The sequence below is a fragment of the Hemicordylus capensis genome, chromosome 2, assembly GCF_027244095.1.
Source record: "Hemicordylus capensis ecotype Gifberg chromosome 2, rHemCap1.1.pri, whole genome shotgun sequence".
NCBI lineage: Eukaryota > Metazoa > Chordata > Lepidosauria > Squamata > Cordylidae > Hemicordylus > Hemicordylus capensis.
Genome location: NC_069658.1, coordinates 214,843,815 through 214,863,970, shown reverse-complemented (window position 1 = coordinate 214,863,970; position 20,156 = coordinate 214,843,815). Strand labels below are relative to the sequence as shown.

At 50.7% G+C, this 20,156-nt stretch overlaps 1 protein-coding gene across 1 annotated transcript; it reads right to left on the bottom strand.

Annotated features, from left to right (window-relative positions):
• Positions 1 to 4,307: 4,307 nt before the first annotated feature.
• FEM1A (fem-1 homolog A) lies at positions 4,308 to 10,036 on the bottom strand. Its single transcript, XM_053299834.1, has one exon. It carries the CDS (start codon positions 9,594 to 9,596, stop codon positions 7,608 to 7,610), a length of 1,989 nt encoding a protein of 662 aa, XP_053155809.1. The 5' UTR covers positions 9,597 to 10,036; the 3' UTR covers positions 4,308 to 7,607.
• Between the last annotated feature and the right edge of the window lie 10,120 nt (positions 10,037 to 20,156).

Genomic DNA, 20,156 nt, shown 5'->3' with positions numbered 1-20,156 from the left:
ATCTTACAGTGCTCACACATCAGGTCTCCCTTTCATATGCAAGCAGGGTGGACTCCGCTTAGCTAAGGGGACAAGTCATGCTTGCTACCGCCAGACCAGCTCTCCTCTCCAAAAACTGGTTGGAGACTGGTTTCCCCCAGCCCTATCTTGAAATGCCAGGTATTGAACCTTGGACCGTCCTCCTCCCCACCATGCAGAAAAAGCACTGCAGGCACTTTGCTCATCTTCAAAGCGCACACTTTAAAACATTCTTGCAGGGTCTAGGTTAATTTTGTAAGCTTGCCACACCTCTTCTTAGAAAGGCATGCTATCTTGATATTATTCCTCATATGGTGCGGGCCTCATTCTAGTGAGGCCAATGAAGCTTAGGTAGATGCGCGCACATACACACACACACACACAGCTGCAGAAATCCACTAGTCTACTACTCTGTGACGAGTGAAAAATGATGCTGGATGAGTGAAAAAAGTCCTGATGAGCAATGTACCAACATAGCTTGACAAGTAAAATATTTTGTCTGGCTGATAAACTGAGTCAACATTTCTTCACCCCTGTGTGTGTATCTCCCCCCTCTCTGTTTCTCAGAAATGAGGAGCAGACAGGAATTGCACTGCTTTGCAGCATTTTCAGATCTCTCTCCTCTGGAGAGGGAATTCAAAGCCATCAGCAGCAACCTAATTGCAACCTCATTGCCATTCGCTTCCAGTGTTCTCTCTAACAGGGATTCCCAGATGTTGTTGACTACAACTCCCAGAATCTCCAAGCAAAAGCCATTATAGCTGAGAATTCTGGGAGTTGTAGTCAACAACATCTGGGAATCCCTGTTAGAGGGAACACTGTTAGGTTCCTTGCTGTGGATTTGAGAATTGATCTGAAGCCAGAGTTGGGCCCCTGGTTCGAAGCCAGTGTCCTCTTTCTTAGAACCACAGTGGGGGTCAGTGGTGGGTGGGAAGCTGTGGCTGATCGCCTAACACATGAGAAAAATAATTTGTAGTGTAATGTCATTCATTTATGGGTGGAAGCAGCTATTGCCAGATAGATAGCCCCTTCCGGGAACTTTTCATCACACTTGCCTGTGTGATAATGTGTGTTTCCCCACCCTCTTCCAGCAACCCTGTGGACTGGAGGTTATTTAATACAAAATTTCTATTCTGCTCCTCCCCTCAACAGAAGGTCCAAGGAGACTCCCAGAACAGCAGCTGCAGAAAGTGCAGAGAAAGCTTTAAAAAAAAACACAAAACACCAACATTTAATGGAGGGCAGACAATTTATGCGTAAAGATCAGTGTCTTCTTTGGCCTCTGCCAGAATATAGTCAAAGAGGGAGCCAGTGTCACCTCATGTGGCAGGGAGTTCCACAGGGAGGGGGCCACCAGAGAGATGGCCCGCTTGTATGTCACTGCCAATTACACCAGAAGGGAATGAAACATGCAAGAGGGCTTCCCTCTTGGATCTTAAGGGGTGAACAGACTTGTGGGAGAACCAGTGCTAGTCCGTCAACAGTCTCTAAAATGTCAAAAAATGGGGACGTATCCCTACATAGTACAGAAGGAGAACTCAACACCAGGTTGCTGGTACAGGCAGCTTCTAGGAATGTCTGTCATCCTGCCTTACTAATAAACCCGAGTGCTTAATTGGATAATAATAATAATCCTCACAGCAGGAGTAGTTGCTGAACTAAACAGCAGTGTGCTGCATAACAACCGTCCCACAAAGCTTACAAATGTGCTGCATAACAGCAGTCCCACCTTGATGAGTGTGGCGCTTTACAGAGTAACAGCAGGAGGACAAGTCCCTGCCCCAAGGTGTTTACAATCTAAAATTCAACAGAGGTGGAGGCAGCAAAGGGAGAAGACAACAGAGTAAAAGGTACTCAGATCATACTTAAACATTATATAGCCATAAAGGCCAGTCACGATTATCTCCATCCCATAGTGGGGGTGAAGGTAAGAGGCAGTAGGGCTGGTCTCACAAGCAAAACAGGGTAGGAGGAGTGCCCTGCCAGGGTGGGAGGGCCACCATGGGTGCAGGCAGTCTGGCAGTTGTGTGCTTGCAAAGAATTTATTTATTTATTTATTTATTTATACATTTTATCTCCCGCTTTTCCTCCAAGGAGCCCAGAGCGGTGTACTACATACTTGAGTTTCTCCTCACAACAACCCTATGAAGTGACTGGCCCAGAGTCACCCAGCAAGTCTCATGGCTGAATGGGGATTTGAACTCGGGTCTCCCCGGTCCTAGTCCAGCACCCTAACCACTACATCACACTAGTGGGAGGAGGGGAGAGTGAATGTGTGGGAGCCGGGTGGGATGGCTTTTGGCCCTCCCTCGATGCATGCCCGGGACAGAATGGGGGCTGGCCGTGCCCGTCCGAACCCAGCTCCTGCCTCCCACATGAATGATCTCTCCCCTCCTGCTACCTTGGTTTTTGAATTCGCATGACCGCAGATCAGGGGTGTGCAATGCATGGCTCTCCTACAGCTGTGAGGATAGCCCTCCTGGCTTGCTTAGGGAGACCTTATCAGCTGGTGACGGGAGGTGGGAACTGGGGACCTGGCATCTTCCAGACATGGCTGCATGCTGTGAAACGCATTGTTTGGCTTTCCAGTTTATTGGATTTTTAATTCCAGCGGTGGGGAGGGGGAATCAGGATTCAGAACATAAGGCGTGTAGGGATTACATCGCTCTCTCCGGCCACAGTCCTGCAGAAAATCCCCCTCCCCGTCACTGCCTGGCAGCTAAATGACCATGAGGGAAGCTGTCGCTGGCTCCAGCGCTAAGTAGCTCTGCAATACTTGCTATTCTGCATTCACTGGTCTGGAATGAAGGAGGTTTCCGTAGGGAACTCTCCCTGACCAGATACACATAGGAGGAACACAAAGAAACTCGAAAAAGGCAGGGGGGCGAAAAGGGTTCTTCCAGCCTCTCCTCACCCATGGCCAAAACACCACTTGCACCCAGTTTCTTGTTTCACAAGCAACATCACGGTTGCTTGCTCCAAATTGGGCCCAGTCCAGCACCACCGTTATTTTTAACTTCTTCGACCCAGCGAAGGTGAACGATGCCGGTCACCCAATATAGCTGGCACTCTGAGCTTCCAACTGGTGCGTTTGGAAGCGAGAGGAACTCTTCCTTCTCTGAACTAGGCAGGGTGTTCCACACGGCCAAGCACCATCCTTCAAGTTGTCCTTTGTGTGTGTGTGCAATCCATTAGCTCTGGCTAGCTATCCCAGATGCTGCCAACTGAGTTGAGTGAGACCACCGGCCCGTCTTTCTCAGGATTGTCTGCACGGACTGGCAGTGGCTCTCCCAGGTTCCAGATGAGGGTCTTTCCCAGTCCTAACTGGAGATGCTGCCAGGGATTCAATCAGGGACCTTCTGCATGCCACTAAGATATGGGCCCACTCCAAAATATATGACTTACAAAGCCGCTTTATGCGAAGCCAGATCCTTGATCCTGGCAACAGCTCTTCAGAATTTAAGGCAAAGAAACATCTTTCTCAGCCTGAATCCAACAGTAAGAGCAGAGTATGTGTAGGATTTAGAAGAGAAGGCTAAGGGGCCATGACAGCAATAGCCACCTTCAAATAGCTGAAGGCCATTCTATGAGAATGGATGCAATCTTGTTCTCCGTTGCAATCTTGCAACGAGGATGCAATCTTGTTCTCCGTTGCTCTGGAGGGCAAGTCTGGAACCAATGAATTGGAATGGCAAGGAAGCAGATTCAGGCTAGACATTTGGAGGAATTTGTGGACAGCAAGAGGTCTGCTTGACAGTGGAAATGTCTGCCTTGGGCAGTGGTGGGCTCTCTTTTGCTGGAGGTTTTCAAACAGAAGCTGGTTAGCTATCTGTCAGGGATAGTTTAGCAGTTTTGTACGTACGTACTTACTTAGTTTCTAGAGCAGCATATAAATATCCGTTGTCATCATCTCCTGCACTGAGCAGAGGGTCCCTTTCCGTTCTAAAATTCTATGATCTAGTGATGGCTGTTATACATGGAAGCTAAACGGAACCTCCATGTCCAGAAGCACTCTACCTCCAACTGCCAGATGCTGGGGACAGGGTGAGGCTGGCACTTTCAAGCCCTACTCTTGAGCTTCCTGGAGAACCTGGCCAGCTCTTTTGGAAACAGTATTCACATACAGGACTAGATGGACCCTCAGTCTGACCTTGCAAGTTGATTCTTCTGCTCTCAACCAGCTTTCCCATGGATCTGGATCCTCCTGCCAGATAAAATACACCTCCACGACATTAAGCAAGACACACCTTTGCGCGCACACGCAATAACAAGCAAGTCTGAGGCGCCTGTGTTCTTAGCAGCAGGTTTCCTTTTAAAGTGTCGGTTTATTCAGTTCAAGTTAGGAGCATCGGCTCACGTGTTTAACACATTCTGCTTTTGCAGTTTAAAAAGTCTCTCTCCCCACCCCCCACCCCAAGTTGCTAAATTAACTATTTTTATTTGCAGCAAGACAAAAACAATAAACAAAACCCGAAACCACCTCGCTTTACAAATCAAACTCTCAAATAGTTGCTTGTTTGTTTTTCAACACTGCAGGAACGAAACAGGCCAGTTCTTGGGATCCTGTGGAAATGCTCAAAGGGCGGAAAAATTGAGGTTTATGGTTCAGCTAAGCCGTTAAGTCACAAGCAGAAAAGCAGTTAGCAGTTTAGCCTACAGAGCACCTGCCTAACCTCAGAGCCGTGAGTGGCAGGGGGAGACGCAGGGGGTTGGTTGGCATCCCTCTCTCACAAAGCGGGCCCCACTTTACTTAGTCATTTAGTGCACAAGTCTTGTGCCCACACAACGTACCAAAATCTTTCTACGCAGGTTCATACTCCAACCCAACCTGATCTAACCTTCTGGCGGGCAGCAGAGCTGGCAGAACTTCCTTTCTGTCTCCCCATCTACCTTCCAGTGCTGTGATTTCAGAACTTTGTTTTCGCCCCCTCTGGACGCCAGCCTGTGAGTCCCTCAGCCACAGAGATGGATCTGTGTGAAGCCCTTATCCCCCACCGATGGGGAGCGGCTGCACTTTTATACTGAGCCCAAAGGGACCCCGTGCCCAATGCTGGGACAAGTGTCACAGCTTTTGCTTTGACGATGGACTTGGGTAAGTGTCAAAAGTCAACCGGCTTTGGAGAGCCTCACGCACTGGATTGTTGTGGACCAATCTGCACACTCCCCACCCTCGACGTACAGCGTCGCAAAAGTGAATTCAAAATGAGAGATTAGTTGTTCACTAGAATTCCACCTCCTCTGAAGCCAACGCAAGGGAGGCTCTCTAAAGGGCCAGATTTCAGCAATTCATACTCTCTGGGGTGACAGAATATGTGACTTGGTGTACCGCACTGTATTGGTGGTCTCTTCCTTCCTGACCCCTACATGGCCTACCTGAAGTAGCTGGCCCAGAAGACCCCACAAAGCAGCTGTGGGAAAGCCTGAACAAGAGCGACAGATGCCCCGTTTCTGACAGGAGAAGCCTCTAAAAACAGTGCTGGCAATTATGCCAAAGCCTGTCACCCCACCCCCAGCAAGTATGCCTGGGGTTTGCTGGGGCTCAGCCACACACAAGCATTGTGGGCCCATCAACACAATGTGACACCAAGTTCCTTCCTTGGCACACCTTGCTTTGTTCTCCCTCTCCCTCTCCAAAGCAGCACTCGCCTTCCTTTCCCCTCTCAAGACACAACATAAACCCCCAAGGCACCTTCGCGACCCCCTTCTTGAGGATCTGAGAACAGGAGAAAAAGAGGCAACTCTCCTAGGAAGATTTTAAGCCTGGTGCTTCCCAGTGGTTGGTGGCTGGCAGAACAAAGGGTGGGTGCAGCTCTTCTGAAGAACGATGGCCTTTTCCGGACACCTAATCACGGGCCTCTCTACAATCCGTGCAGCTCCCCCAAGTTGTGACCCACGGAACCAAACCTGGCCGCACTTCAAATGGTAGTCCTTGGGCATCTGAACCACCCATCCCTGCCCAACACTGCAGAGTCAGGGGGCTATTTGGCAGCCCCAAATCCACTCCTGATGAGCCGAGTTTGGTTTCGGGGGCCACACGCCTTGTTACAGAACAAGATTTCATACCGGAAAGCAAAGACAGCATACAGGACACCTTTTCTTCTGTTTCCTGGGCGCACCACTTCTCACCTGCTGCAGTCACCGGGCAAAGGAGGAAAAGCACACAGCAGCGTCCACTAGGCACAGCAGCTGTTGAAGCAGGGAAGATTCCCCCCTGAACCAACCACCAGCCATCCCAGAGAACACCCCCACAAACAAATTGGCTTTGTGCTCTGTGGATAGGACCATCTCAACAGGAAGCGTTGGTAGTGATTGCTGCTAACACAGGGGCAAGAGTGGACAGGATGCAGAAGGCCCTTGCTGGGAACTCCTGACATCTCTCCCAAAAAACATCGGTACATGTGCAGGAGGTCTGGATTGGGGTGTGGTGTGGAGGCCAGAGGGACTAACCCTTGGCCCTGAACCAAATCTCCTCCCTCCCACTCCCTGACTGCTATTGGCTACGGAAGAGGCATTGTGCCTGTTAACATTGTGCCTGTCAAGGTTTCCCGTTAGTAGGGGAAACAGCAGCTCAGGGGGATTGGTTTAAGTTAGGGAAAAGAATAAATGGGAAGAGATTAAAACGCCCCTCACCTTGATCAAACCACCATCACCACTGACTGCTTTTTTGGGGGAAATCCAGTGACATAACTTCTACCCGACATCTAATGTGGGCCTCAAAGCAATCCATTAGAGACTGATCCTTGCTTGCAAACAAGCAGTAAACAAGACACTGTCCTAGCAGTGCCCTCGCTCTCGCTCTCAATTTATTTATTTTTGGTGGGGCACAGGATGGGGCAGGTGCTCCTCAACCCAGCTCCAGAGCCTGGGGCAGGGACAGAAAAACTGTCAAGGAAATGGGGGGAATCAGCCTTTTAAAAAGACAGCCAGCAAAATCTTAGCAATACCACACGGCCATGAAAAACAAGAAAACCAGAATGCAACCAAGCCTCACCACACCCAGCTTGTTAACGGCACAAGGAGCAGCTCAAGAACCTTCTCCAGAGCATCAGCCAACCAGCTCTCTGGCTTATGGGCTAAGCCCCAAAAGAAAGGGCGACTTAAGACTGAGAGCTGTCTTGTGGACTGCCTTGCACCCTTCTCGCTTTTGTTTCTGTGTGTTCAGAGAAGGGAGAAGGTTTGCTTTCCCCCACTTCCTCCCTAAAACAAGCTATTCCAAAGAGTAATATTAGCAGGCTGAATTTCAAAGAGCAGGATATCAGACACACTTAAAGAACTGTGATTTCCACCCTGCTCCTTTAAAAAAAGAAAGAAAGAATTAGTTGGCAATGAGGGGCAGCCCCAGCAGCCTGACCTCCCAGCCACCCCCTAGTTGGCACAGGACCCTGCCAGCCAGGGCTTGGGCGAAGAACAGCCACCTTGCATCTCCGTGCTCCGCAGCTGGGTGGGGAGACAGAGGGAAGGGATGGAGGTTGTAACCTGGCCCAGGGCAAAGCCACATTTTTAGAACTCTGGGCACAGGCCAACTGGGACTCCCACTCGCCCCACCATTCCCCACCATGATCTGGCTACCGGGGCTGCGGCCCTCTTCCCTAATGAAGTTCAATGAATGCTTCGAGCTCTTCCGGGATGAAACCCTTGTAAGGGATCTTGTGTTTGTCCAGGGCCCGAGCAGCAAGGCACTGTAAGGTGATGTAGTTGAAGGGCTGCATCATGGCCTTGGTGAGGAGCTTCTCATCCAAGAGCTCGTACGCCGTCTGCTTGAAGGCGTTGGTGGCGTCCATATGGGCTCCGGCCTCCATGAGGGTGCTCATGATGAGGGGGCAGTTGTTCCGGGCCGCCACGTGCAGCGGGGTGTTGTTGTCGTAGTCGCGGCCGTCGGGGTCAGCCCCGCACTCCAGCAGGAGGTTGACCACGTGGAGCGAGGGGAACTTGCCCACGGGGTAGCGGCCGACGGCCGTGGTGTCCTTGTCCACCGCCATGTGCAAAGGAGTGAAGCCATTCTTGCCCCGCGGGTTGCACTTCAGGAGGCGGTAGATGGTCTGGCGCTTCTGGTGCTCTTGGTCTGGGGTGCACTCCACTTTCTCCAGCAGGAAGACCAAGTGCAGGATGATGGCCAGGGCCTTGGTGAACTGAGCATAGTCTGCCACAGGGTCCTTGCGATGCAGCAAGGCCCTTTCGACCTCACGGACCCCTTTGCTCAGAACCCCCATGAGGTCAGAGAAACCCAGCTGGGTTGCGATGCTGCCCTTTGACCGATCCTGGAGCACGTACGAGAAAAGCTCCGCAAAGGAGAGGAAGCTGCTGGCCGTCATCGGGCTCAACGGCTCCAAGTTGCCTTGCTGCATTTCCAAGGCGTATTTCCACAGATTAATGCAGCGCTCAAAATTGCCCGAATCGGCATAGACGGCCCCCCGGTAGCGAATGTAATACGAGGTGTCTGGATGAGACGGGCCGAGGATACGCTCCCGGATCAAAAGGGCTTGCATCCGCATCTCATCCGGATCCGTCACCAGGGATTCCAGCTCCTCCATCGTGCTCACCTCCCGGGAATAGTCGTAAGCCAAGACCAGCTGCCGAGGCTGCGGTTTGGTGAGGTAATGTCCGCCTTTGTGCCGGAGGTCCATAGCCCTCCGCCAGTGCTTGAGAGCCCCCAGCAAGTCACGCTTCTTGTCCACAAAAGTGGCTCCCAGGAGCTCCAGTGCTTCCACCGCAGCTTCCCGAGTGCAATATACTTGGCGCAGGTCGTCACACGGGGCAGAGCAACTGTCGTGGTCTTCCTCGCACCCCACCCCATTGCAACCAGCCTCGCTCTCTTCCCCCTCTTCCTCGTGCCCCGCCGCCGGCTCCTCCACGGCTCCCTCTATGAGGTATTCCACAATATTGGTGTGGCCAGTAACACTAGCAGCCAGCAGCGGTGTCATTCCGTAGCCGTCCTTCTCCATGCGTGCTTTGGAGCCAAGCAACAAGCGCAGGATCTCCAGGCTGCCGGATTCGGCGCAGTCGTGCAGGGCGGTGTTGCCTTTGACACTGCGGCGGTTGACGTCGGCCCCTCTCTCCAGAAGGTAGCGGGCAATCTCGGAGTGCCCTTTGTAGCAAGAAATCATCAGGCAGGTGTGGCCATGGCGGTTGGCCACCTCCAGGTCGGCGCCCCGCTCCCCAACCAAGTAGCGCACGATCTCCAGGTGCCCGTCGAAGCAGGCAGCCCGCAGCGGGGTGGAATTAGTCAGCGTGGTCTGGTTCACCGAAGCCCCCCGTTCCAGAAGGCTACGGACCACCTCCAAGTGCCCGGCGGCGGAGGCCGCCCACAGTGGCGGGGCGCCCTCGATGGTCTCACCGTCAAAGTTGACCGAGCCGCCCACGTCCACTCGGGCGCCGCAGTGATCCAGCAGGTACTCCACCACTTCCCGGTGCCCATGGCGGGAGGCGATCAGCAAGGGGGTGCCCCCTGCGCCTTCTCCCCCACCGGGGCCCGCCGTCAGCTCTTCCAACTCCTCACGGCTCCGGCTTCCCAGTAGCTTCTGGAGGAGTTTCAGCTTCCCTTCTCGGGCTGCGTTGTAGACCGCCATGCGGAGATCCATGGTGACAGTGCTGGCCACGGGGGCCACCCCTTGCCCATAGGCCAGCTGTGGCTCTGCTTGTTCCTCCACAAGGGATTAAGGGGCTAAGGCTAGAAAAGCCTGTGTGTGCATATATACTGCATATACTCTCTATATTTATATATTTATAGGAAGGCTTGCGGGGAGGGGCGTGTTAGGTGGTAACCTAGCAACGGAGCCTTCCCCTTCCTCTCCGGGCAGCAGCTGCTGAAGCTTCACCAGCAACCTTCAGCCTCCCTCTCCACCACCGCCGCCATCTTAAGCAATCAGGCGAAACAAAATGGCTGCCCCTCCTCCCTCCCAGGAGAGCAACAAAAAAAATTGGCACGAACAGCATGCTAGGAATTGTAGTCTGGCTCACCGGTTCTGCCTCATTGGTTTCAAAGCAGTCCCCGGCAGAAAGAAAACTACATTCCCCAGAAGGTCTAGGAACCGGTAGCAGGGGCGGCCGGATGGGCTGCTGGGATACTGACGCGCAAGGTCCCCTGGGGAATGTAGGCCAATCGCTGCGTATTTACCAAACACGGCTCGTAGGAGGGAGGAGCCAGGGGAGAAGCAAAGGATTGTGGGACATCGAAGGGCGCGTAAGACTGGAGGCTCATGGGAAGAGTAGTCCAGGGCTGCTCTGCTTCTAAGACGGACTGGTTCGAGAGCAGATGTGGTGCTCTTTTAATTTCTTCTTTTTTAAAATGCCGCTTCGCAACAATGACCCCACTTTGGGGCGCTTACAGTGCAATCCTATGCATGTCTACTCGGAAGTAAGTTCTATTGAGTGCAATGGGGTTTACTCCCAGGTAAGGATGCATACGACTGCAGAGTTAATTCTACGCGAGTCTTAAAAAGGAATTAGCGTGCATGGAATCTGCCCTCCTCTAGAAGCATCAAATGACCTGACGGCCATGAAAAGCTGCGGGACTCTTTCGTAAAGACGTATCGCTGCGTTCCCATCCGAAACCAGACCCCAAAAGACCATCTGGGCCAGCAGGCTCCTGTTTCCCGAGAGACCCTTTAGACGGGATGGCTGCAGAGAGCCCGCAAGCAGCGCATCAAGGCAACAGCCCATCCCTGTTGCTGGCCCAAAGCAGCTGGCAATCGGAGGTAGACTGCCCTTGTGCGTGGAGGTTCCATCCAGCGATTGTCACTAACAGCTATTGATAGACCGATTCACAGCACATTTTGCCGCTCCCTGGCTGTTTTCCTGCCCAGGGGGTAATGTAAGGGGAAAGCAGGAAGAAGAGAGAAAGCAGCCCAAAGGGCTTTCCCAGCATCAAAACTTTGCAGTCCGCCACCCGCCCCAGCAAATCTATCTTCTGCCAAAGATAGTTTCCCCAAAATAAGCACACCTAGGAAACGATCAGAGCACTCAGGAACTGCATGATTGTAGCACACCCTCCTCAGGCCCTCTCCCATTTATACATAAATCCACTGTGCATGTGTCAACGAAAACAGAAATGGATCAGGTTCAACATGGGATTCGTAGAGCACAAAGGTCCCCCTTCTAAAATATTTGTCTGAAGAAAATAACCGTGCCACAATATATGAGGAGAGAGAGCAAACAAAGTAGACTCAAGGAAGACAGTTCTGGCACCACCTGCTAGCCATGACTGCTGAATGGAACCTCCATATTCAGGCGCAGTGTATCTGTGAATCCCAGACTGGTGGGGGGGGGCAGACTGTTGCCTTCATGCCCTGAATGTGCGATGTCCAGGAGGCATCCAACTAGCCACTATAGAAAAAGGATGGTGGTCTAAAAATCACATTTTGGTTTGACAGAACAGGGCTGCAAAGCATGTGATCTGCTTCTGGCATGAGGAAGGACCAGAACAGATTCTCTATTACCAGCTTCACCCAGAACAAGCCACCCAAGTCTGCGTATGAGTGCATTTCAAAGTTTATCCTGCCACTGCAGACCTGTCTCTCTTGGGGAGAATGTTCTGAGACCTCTTCTGCTCGTCCCAAACTCTTCACCGTTATTTTATCCATTGTTAAATTTGTATACCAACTTCCATTAAAACAATCCCAAGGCGGTTCACATACAGAAAAATTAAAACAAGCCTATAAAAATTACACAAAATATCCAGCTAAGAAATAAAAGCAGAGATCTAACCAAAAAGATTTAAAAATACATGCATAAAATAACCATACAAAATGCAAAGAAGCAGCAGAGGGGACAATCACATAAAAGCCTGGGTAAAAAGTCAAGTTTTCACATGCTTTCTAGAAGCCATGATGGAGACTGAGGAGTGAATAAGCACCGGGAGAGCATTCCAAAGTCTGGGGGCAGCAACAAAGAAGGCCCTGTCCCACGTGCACGACAACTGAGCCTCCCTCATTGTCGGCACGCAGAGCAGAGCCCCCTCAGATGACCTCGTCAAGCGGGCAGCAACCCTTGGGAGAAGGCGGTCCCTCAGGTATCTCGGGCCCAAACCATTGAGGGCTTTAAAGGTCAAAACCAGCACCTTGAATTGGACCCAGAAACAAACTGGTAGAGAGTGCAACTCTTTCAAAATGGGTGTGATGTGATCCCAACGGGCAGCTCGAGATAAAACCCTAGCTGCCACATTTTGCACTAGCTGCAGTTTCTGGTTTCTTCAAGGACAGCCCCACGCAGAGTGCATTACAGTAATCCAGCCATGACGTGACTAAGGCGTGGGTAACCGTGGCCAGATCTGCCTTCTCGAGAAAGGGACGCAGCTGGCGCACTAGCCAAAGCCGTGCAAAGGCACCCCTGCCTACTGCCTCCACCTGAGCTTCCAAAAGCAGAGCCGGGTCCAGCAATACCCGCAAGCTGCCTACTTGCTCCTTCAAGGGGAGTGCAACCCCATCCAGAACCGGTAGAATCTCCTTGTCCCGATTGGCTCTCCTCCTGACCAACATGACCTCCGTCTTGTCCGGATTCGGTCTCAGCTTCTGTCTCAGTTCTTCCGATAGCAGAAGAGGCCTCCCTGCCTGAGTGAGATAATATGATTCAGTATTGGGGTCGGGGTTGGTGTCCATACCTATTGATTCAAGGAGGCGAAGTGGGGTGCACAAGGCTCCAGATGTGGAGGAGAAGCAAAAGGTTGGAGCAGAGAGGATGGGGAACTCTCGCTGTAGTGCTGCAAAGGGTTGACCTGTCGAGACTGACCCATTTATATATATATGAGGCTCAGATAAAAAGACAATTCTTCGCTAGGTGGCAGCAGACCAAAAGAGTTGCAGTTAGTGGATATTCCCCCCCAGCAGAGGCCAGCAGACAGAAATAAAAGGCGCAGACAACTACTGTAGTAGATTTGTTCTGCAGATGGCAGCATTGCAACAGTTGGAGGAGGAAGGTCTCTTTGGTCTCCAGAATCCCACACGGGTTCCCTGTGTCAGTCTAAGCTTGAAGGGGCTGGCTACAGAGCTTGCAAGAAAAGCTCTTGTTTGTATGCTGAACTGGATAAAGACGCTTTCCCAAAGCTGAGGCAGACAGGCTCTCTGGACCTGGAAGGCTTTCTTACAGGTGGCCAGAAGTGCTTTTTGTCAGCTTCAGCTGATACGTCGGCGACGTCCATTTCTAGAGGCGAATGAACTGAAAACAGTGGTACGTATGCTGGTAACCTCCAGGCTTGACTACTGTAATGCGCTCTATGTAGGGCTGCCTTTGTACGTAGTCCGGAAACTACAATTGGTACAGAATGCGGCAGCCAGATTGGTCTCTGGGACAACACGACGGGATCACATCACTCCGGTTTTGAAAGAACTGCACTGGTTGCCGATATGTTTCTGGGTGAAATATAAAGTGCTGTTTCTTACCTATAAAGCCCTTAACAGCTTAGGTCCAGGCTATTAGGAAGAGAGCTGGTCTTGTGGTAGCAAGCATGACTTGTCCCCTTAGCTAAGCAGGGTCTGCCCTGGTTGCATACAAAGGGGAGACTAGAAGTGTGAGCACTGGAAGATATTCCCCTCAGGGGATGGAGCTGCTCTGGGAAGAACATCTAGGTTCCAAGTGCCTTTCCTGGCATCTCCAAGATAGGACTGAGAGAGACTCCTGCCTGCAACCTTGGAGAAGCCGCTGCCAGTCTGTGTTGACAATACTGAGCGAGATGGACCTATGGTCTGACTCAGTATATGGCAGCTCCCTATGTTTCTATTAAAGAGAGGGCCTCCTTTGTCATAAACCCTGCCTCCTGTTACAATCTTCTGGAGAGGTCTGGTTACAGATGCCACTAGCTCGTTTGGTGGCGACCCAGGACTGAGCTTTCTCTGTGGCTGCCCCAGGGCTTTAGAATATGCTCCCTGCTGAAATAAGAGCATCTCCTTCTCTGTTTGTTTTCAGGAAGACCCTCAAGACTTTGGCAGGCTTTAAAAAAATCATTTTAGTGGTTAGAGTGCTGGACCAGGACCGGGGAGACCCGAGTTCAAATCCCCATTCAGCCATGAGACTTGCTGGGTGACTCTGGGCCAGTCATTTCTTTCTCAGCCTAGCCTACTTCACAGGGTTGTTGTGAAAGAGAAACTTAAGCATGTAGTACACTGCTCTGGGCTCCTTGGAGGAAGAGCGGGACATAAATGTAACAACAACAACAACGATTTTATTCTATTGTTTTTATTGTCATGTATTTTAATCTATGAATTTTAAATATTTTAAATGTTGTACACCGCCTAGAAATGTACATATCTGTCGGTATAGAAATAGGATAGATAGATAAATAAATAAATGTCTAGCCTGAATCTGCTTCCTTGCTGTTTCAACACATTGACTCCCGTACTGCCATCATGTGCAACAGAGAGCAAGTTTGGTCTGCCTCCTATCTGGCAACCCTTCAGTTATCTGACGACAGCTACCATTATCTTCCCTTAGTCAGATGAACTGAAGAAACTCCATCTAATTTGATTCAACACCTGAATTCAGCCATGCAGCACATGTTAGGGCCCAAGTATGAGGTCTCTGCATTTCACAGCCTCAACCTACTTGGCCTCTCCAAGCTCCCTTCCTTTGTGTTAATGTCCCACATCTACGACTACCAATATTTATACTCCGCTTTTGAAATGTATATACCGCTTTTGCTAGTTGCTCAGCTCTGGAGTCAATCATGACGGTGTGTTTCAGCACCAACTGCTCCAGCCTTTTCCCATCAAGTGAAGGGTCAGATCCTGTTACTAGAGTCTCTTAGTAAGATAGGTTTGGACAAAAGGATAGGTAAGTTAGGGCAGAGCCAGGGGGCACAAATTCATGGAGGACAAGTCTATCAATGGCGACTAGTCTGAGGGCTATAGGCCAGGCACAGAGGCAGGGTGCTTCTAAATTCCAGTTGCAGGGGAGCAACAGCAGGAGGGAGGGCATGCCCTCACCTCTTGCGTGTGGGCTCCTCAGAGGCACAGGAAGCTGCCATATACTGAGTCAGGCCATTGGTCCATCTAGCTCAGTAATGTCTTCACAGACTGGCAGCAGCTTCTCCAAGGTTGCAGTCAGGAGTCTCTCTCAGCTCTATCTTGGAGAGTCCAGAGAGGGAACTTGGAACCTTCTGCATGCAAGCCTGCAGATGCTCTTCCCAGAGCGGCCCCATCCCCTCAGGGGAATATCTTACAGTGCTCGCATATAGTCTCCCATTTGATTGCAAACCAGGGCAGACCTTGCTTAGCAAAGGGCACAATGCTGGACTGGATGGACCTTGAGCCTGATCCAGCAGGGCTCTTCTTATGAGTTTAATGAAAAAATAGATGCCAACTCACAAGAGAGGGTGCTATGTACAAATTATGGGGCTATATACAAGTTAAAGGGCCTGATAAGGAACCCAAATATTGTGAGGATAGCCTTTTTTTTTTTTTTTTAGTATATACAATACAGTCATCCCTTGCCAACTTTTTCCAAACGCGGTTTTGAGTATCCGTGACCAGGAAATTGTGGCAGGTCTCACCAACTGCAACCTGAGTATCTGCGGTTTGGTGAAACACCATCACCACCCCAATTTTGGGTTTTTTGGGGGGGTGATTTTCAGGGGTCATGATTTTTGGGGGTTGGGGTCATTTTCAGGGGTCCCCTTCACTCCTCACTGACTCCTGGTGATTTGGGAGGACCCCCCCCATTTTTTTAGTATATTTTGCAGTCTTTTCTCGACCACAATTCCCCTACCCCCCTGCCTGCCATTGCTTTCAATGGCTCTCCAACCGTGAATTTGCCAACCACGAGGTTTTCCCGAAATGGAACCCTCACGGTTGGCAAGGGATGACTGTATTCCCAGGATAGTGCCATGGTTAGATTTCTAGACACCGTGGCTCCTTGCTGCCTGGGATTTGTCAAGCCCTAGTGTAGGCAATCCTGAGCAAGATGAACCAAAGGTCTGGCCGGGTATAAAGCAGTTTCCTATGTATGCATGTCCCTATGGGTAAGTTGTTCGGGGTTTTTTGTTAAGGGTTTTTCACTTGGACACTATCCATGGGTTTAAATCTTTTACTGATGGTTGACTTTGGGCCTGTCACCTGTTTCTCAGCCTAACCTGCAGCTCACAGGATTGTTGGGAGGATAAAATACACATCACCTTGAGCTCCTTGGAGGAAGAATATGATAAAATGAATATATGGTCGCTGCAGCAGCAGCAGCAACATCGTCTAGACCTTCAAGAGACTCACTCCATTACCAGATTACAGACTGGCAGTGGCTGGTTCAGAAGGCAGGGCAGGGGCCCAATCCTGGTAAGGCTGAATTTGTGGGTGTTTGGAAGGAAGGAAGGGATTCTCTTAAAGAAATCTGTAGTTGCTGATAACAGCTGCCCCTCAAGATGCAAGGATTGCTTATGACAGGAGCAGGGGTTGGGTACTTTGGGAGCGACTGGTAGCTTCTGGGCATTTCTGGAGTAGTTCTCCAGGCACTTGGGTTTGCTTTGCTTCTCCCTCCCTTTCCTTCCAGCCAATATTGCAAATCTGATTAGCTGGCTAAGCAGAGACGTGGCTGACCCTTTCTCCATCCCTCTGAGCCAGGTCTCACGATCCGTGAGACCCGGTTTTGCAGGGTGAGCGAGATGGAGCCGGCGGGGGCTAGGGGGAGTGGGGGCCAATTGGGCTAGCGCACAGGGCATGCTGGCGAGACCCCCGGAGCCAGGAGGGGGTTTTTCGCCTCCCCTCTGGGGGTCTCCTCATGAGTAGGCGTAGCGCAAAGCCACACCGTGGCTACTCATGATTATTAAAACCAGGTTTGCAGAGCGCTCGCTCTGCAAACCTGGTTTTAGGGCAGGGGTTCTTGATAGGGATGTGCATGGACCGGTTCGGAGGCCATTCTAAAGGCCTCCAGACCGGTCCGGACATGGGGTGGTTCGGTTCGGGAAGATGCGGTGGGGGGTTCCAATAAGGACGGGGGGGCCTTTACTGCTCCTTTTAGAAACTGGGCGGCAGGAGAACTCCCTTCTTAGAAGCCATTTGCAGCCGAGCAGGCAAAGGGGTGGCAGGGAGTTCTCCTGCCGCCTCTTTGCAATGGGGCACTGGGGAGAAGGGGGCAGCAGGGGTCTTGGGGGCAGCAGGGGTCTTGAAGGGGGCGGCCGCCAGCCGAGCGGGGTTTTGAAGGGGGCGGCAGGAAGGTATCCTGCCGCCTGATTCTGAATACTTCAGGAGGAGCCACAGCCAAGCGGGGATTGAAGCGGGCGGCAGGGAGGTATCCTGCCGCCCGATTGCTCTAGGAAATACGGCGCGGTTGTTGGGAGGAGTAAGTAAAGTCCCCCCCCGTCAGTGCTCCACGGTTCTGTGCACACCCCTAGTTCTTGAGCGGGTTACCTGCTCCAGAACCACCAGGCTCGCAGCTGAGCCCGGTAGTTCTTACAATCGGCAAAAAGCCTAGCCCGATTTTTGCCAGTCGTCAGAATAGCCCCTCTGTCTTCAAGTGAGCATAAGTACAGCCCTGCTGAATCCAGCCCTAGAAGGCCCATCTAGTCAAGCATCCCGTTTCACACAGTGACCCACCAGATTTATTTATCTAAGTACTGCCAAAATGCAAGAACATCAGAACAGCCCTGCTGGATCAGGCCCAAGGAAGCCCATCTAGTCCAGCATCCTGTTTTGCACAGTGGCCCAACAGATGCCGCTGGAAGCCACAGGCAGGAGTTGAGGGCATGCCCTCTCTCCTGCTGTGACTCCCCTGCAACTGGTACTAAGAGGCATCCTGCCTTTGAGGCTGGAGGTGGCCTATAGCCCTCTGACTAGTAGCCATTGATAGACCTCTCCTCCATGAAGTCATCCAAACCCCTCTTAAAGCCAGCCAGGTTGTTGGCTGTCACCACCTCCTGTGGCAGAGAGTTCCACAAGTGGATCACGCGTTGTGTGAAAAAGTACTTCCATTTGTTGGTCCTAGACCTCCTGGCAATGAATTTCATGGAGTGACCCCTGGTTCTAGTGTTGTGTGAGAGGGAAAAGAATTCATTTTCAGCACTTCCTGCTGAGATTAGAGCTGCTCCATCCCTGTAGGCTTTTAAAGGTAAAGGAAAGATTGTGCCGTCGAGTCGGTGTCAACTTGTGGCGACCACATATCCCTGTGGTTTTATTTGGTAGAATACAGGAGAGGTTGACCATTGCCATCAACTCCTGCGCTGTATGAGATTATGTTTTTTAGCATCTTCTTATATTGCTACTGCCCGATATAGGTGTTTCCCATAGTCTGGGAAACATACGAGTGGGGATTTGAACCGGCAACCTCTGGCTTGCTAGTCAAGATTTCCCACTGCGCCATTAGATGGCTGTCTGTAGGCTTTTAGGAAACAACTAAAGACACATCTCTCCAGCCAAGCTTTTTAGCTATTTGGTAGTTTTTATGGGTATTTTAATTTGATCGTTTTATATATATTAACTGTTAATATTTCTTGGTTTGTTTTATTGCTGTAAACTGCCTAGAGACTTTTTTAGTGGGCGGTATACAAATATGTTAAATAACATAACATAAATAAAAAATTTTAAAAAAATTCTCTCTTGTTTCTTCTCTCACTCCCCTCCTGTCCTGCATCAAAGTTCTCCCATAAATTCAGGAGGTTCTGCCTCCTCAAGCCAATATTTTGTGACTGACTCCTTGAAGAATTTCCCAATAATCCTTTTTTGTTCTGGTGGTGCCCAAGGCTGCAGTTAAATAACAACAACAGCAACAACTAGCTGGGCCGGGTGCTGAGCATCTGCATCTCTAGTTTCCCCTGCCGCTGCTTTCTTTCCCAGCCCACCGCCGCCACTTCTTTGTTCCCACACCCTCTGCCGCTTTCTTGCCTGCTGCCGTCATTTTCTCCCCGCCTGCCCCTGCCACCACTGTTACCATTTTCTCCCTCTGCTGCTGCCATTGCCATTTTCTCCCCTCTCCCCCACACTGCTGTTTTGCCCCCCGCCCACACACACACACACCGCCGTTAGTTCCTGCCTCACCTCCAGTGCCTCTGCTTTCCTCCTCCCCTACTGGCAGCTTGCTTGCGAACTCTCACGAGAGCTGCCACACATGGGATTAGTAACAGGTACACCTAAGAGATATATATATATATATATAGAGAGAGAGAGAGAGAGAGAGCGAGAGCACCAGTGTGGTGTAGTGGTTAGCGTGCTGGACTAGGACCGGGGAGACCCGAGTTCAAATCCCCATTCAGCCATGGTACTAGCTGGGTGACTCTGGGCCAGTCACTTCTCTCTCGGCCTAACCTACTTCACAGGGTTGTTGTGAGGAGATACTTAACTATGTAGTACACCGCTCTGGGCTCCTTGGAGGGAGAGCAGGATATAAAATATAATATAGATAGATACATAGAGAGATATAAATAGAGCTCCCACCAACCTTAAGTCTGCCCATGCTTAGACATAGTAGAGACCAAGAGCAACCAGACAGGTACTTCAGCACTCTGGACAGATCCCAGGGAGCAGATTGTTCAGTGAGTTCCCAAATCCAGCCAAGGCCTTATCTCCTCCTCTGACTTGGCCACCTTTCCCAGTCTCTGCCCCCTTCCTGAAGTGAGGAGAGCCTTAAAGGCGTAGTAGCCCCTGGCCTGGAGCCAGACACTCCATTGCCCTTCTGCAAGACGAAGCTGGAGATTGGCAGGCTTTTGGTGATGAGAGTGATAGATCCCCAAGGGTGGATTTCACAGCCTAAACCCACTGGGCCTCTCCAAACTCTCTTCCTTTGTGTTAATGTCCCACCACAACTACCATTATCACTACGGCTTCTATTATTTGGATAAACCAATCGATTTAGAATGCTCCAACACAAGCGAAGTTTATGAGTATGCATTGCTCCTGGCCGAATTTCCTTCAGTTTAAGTCATATATTTTTCATCCGGATATAATAAAGTAAGCTAATAGAAAACTGATTATGTTTGAAGTATTACTACTAGACATTCCAGAGTCCTCTAAAGGCCTAATTTCTAAGTTGTATGATATTATAATAAATCAAATGAATAATCCTTTAATTGGCCTTAAGCCGAGCTGGGGAAATGATCTACAGCAGATTATTAGGGATCTGCTAGGGAACAAGATCTGGAAATGGAAGACAGTGGCTTCGACCTCAGCCCGAATTAAGGAGAATTCTTAAAAACCTTTCCATAGGTGGTATATGACCCCTTCCAGGTGGTA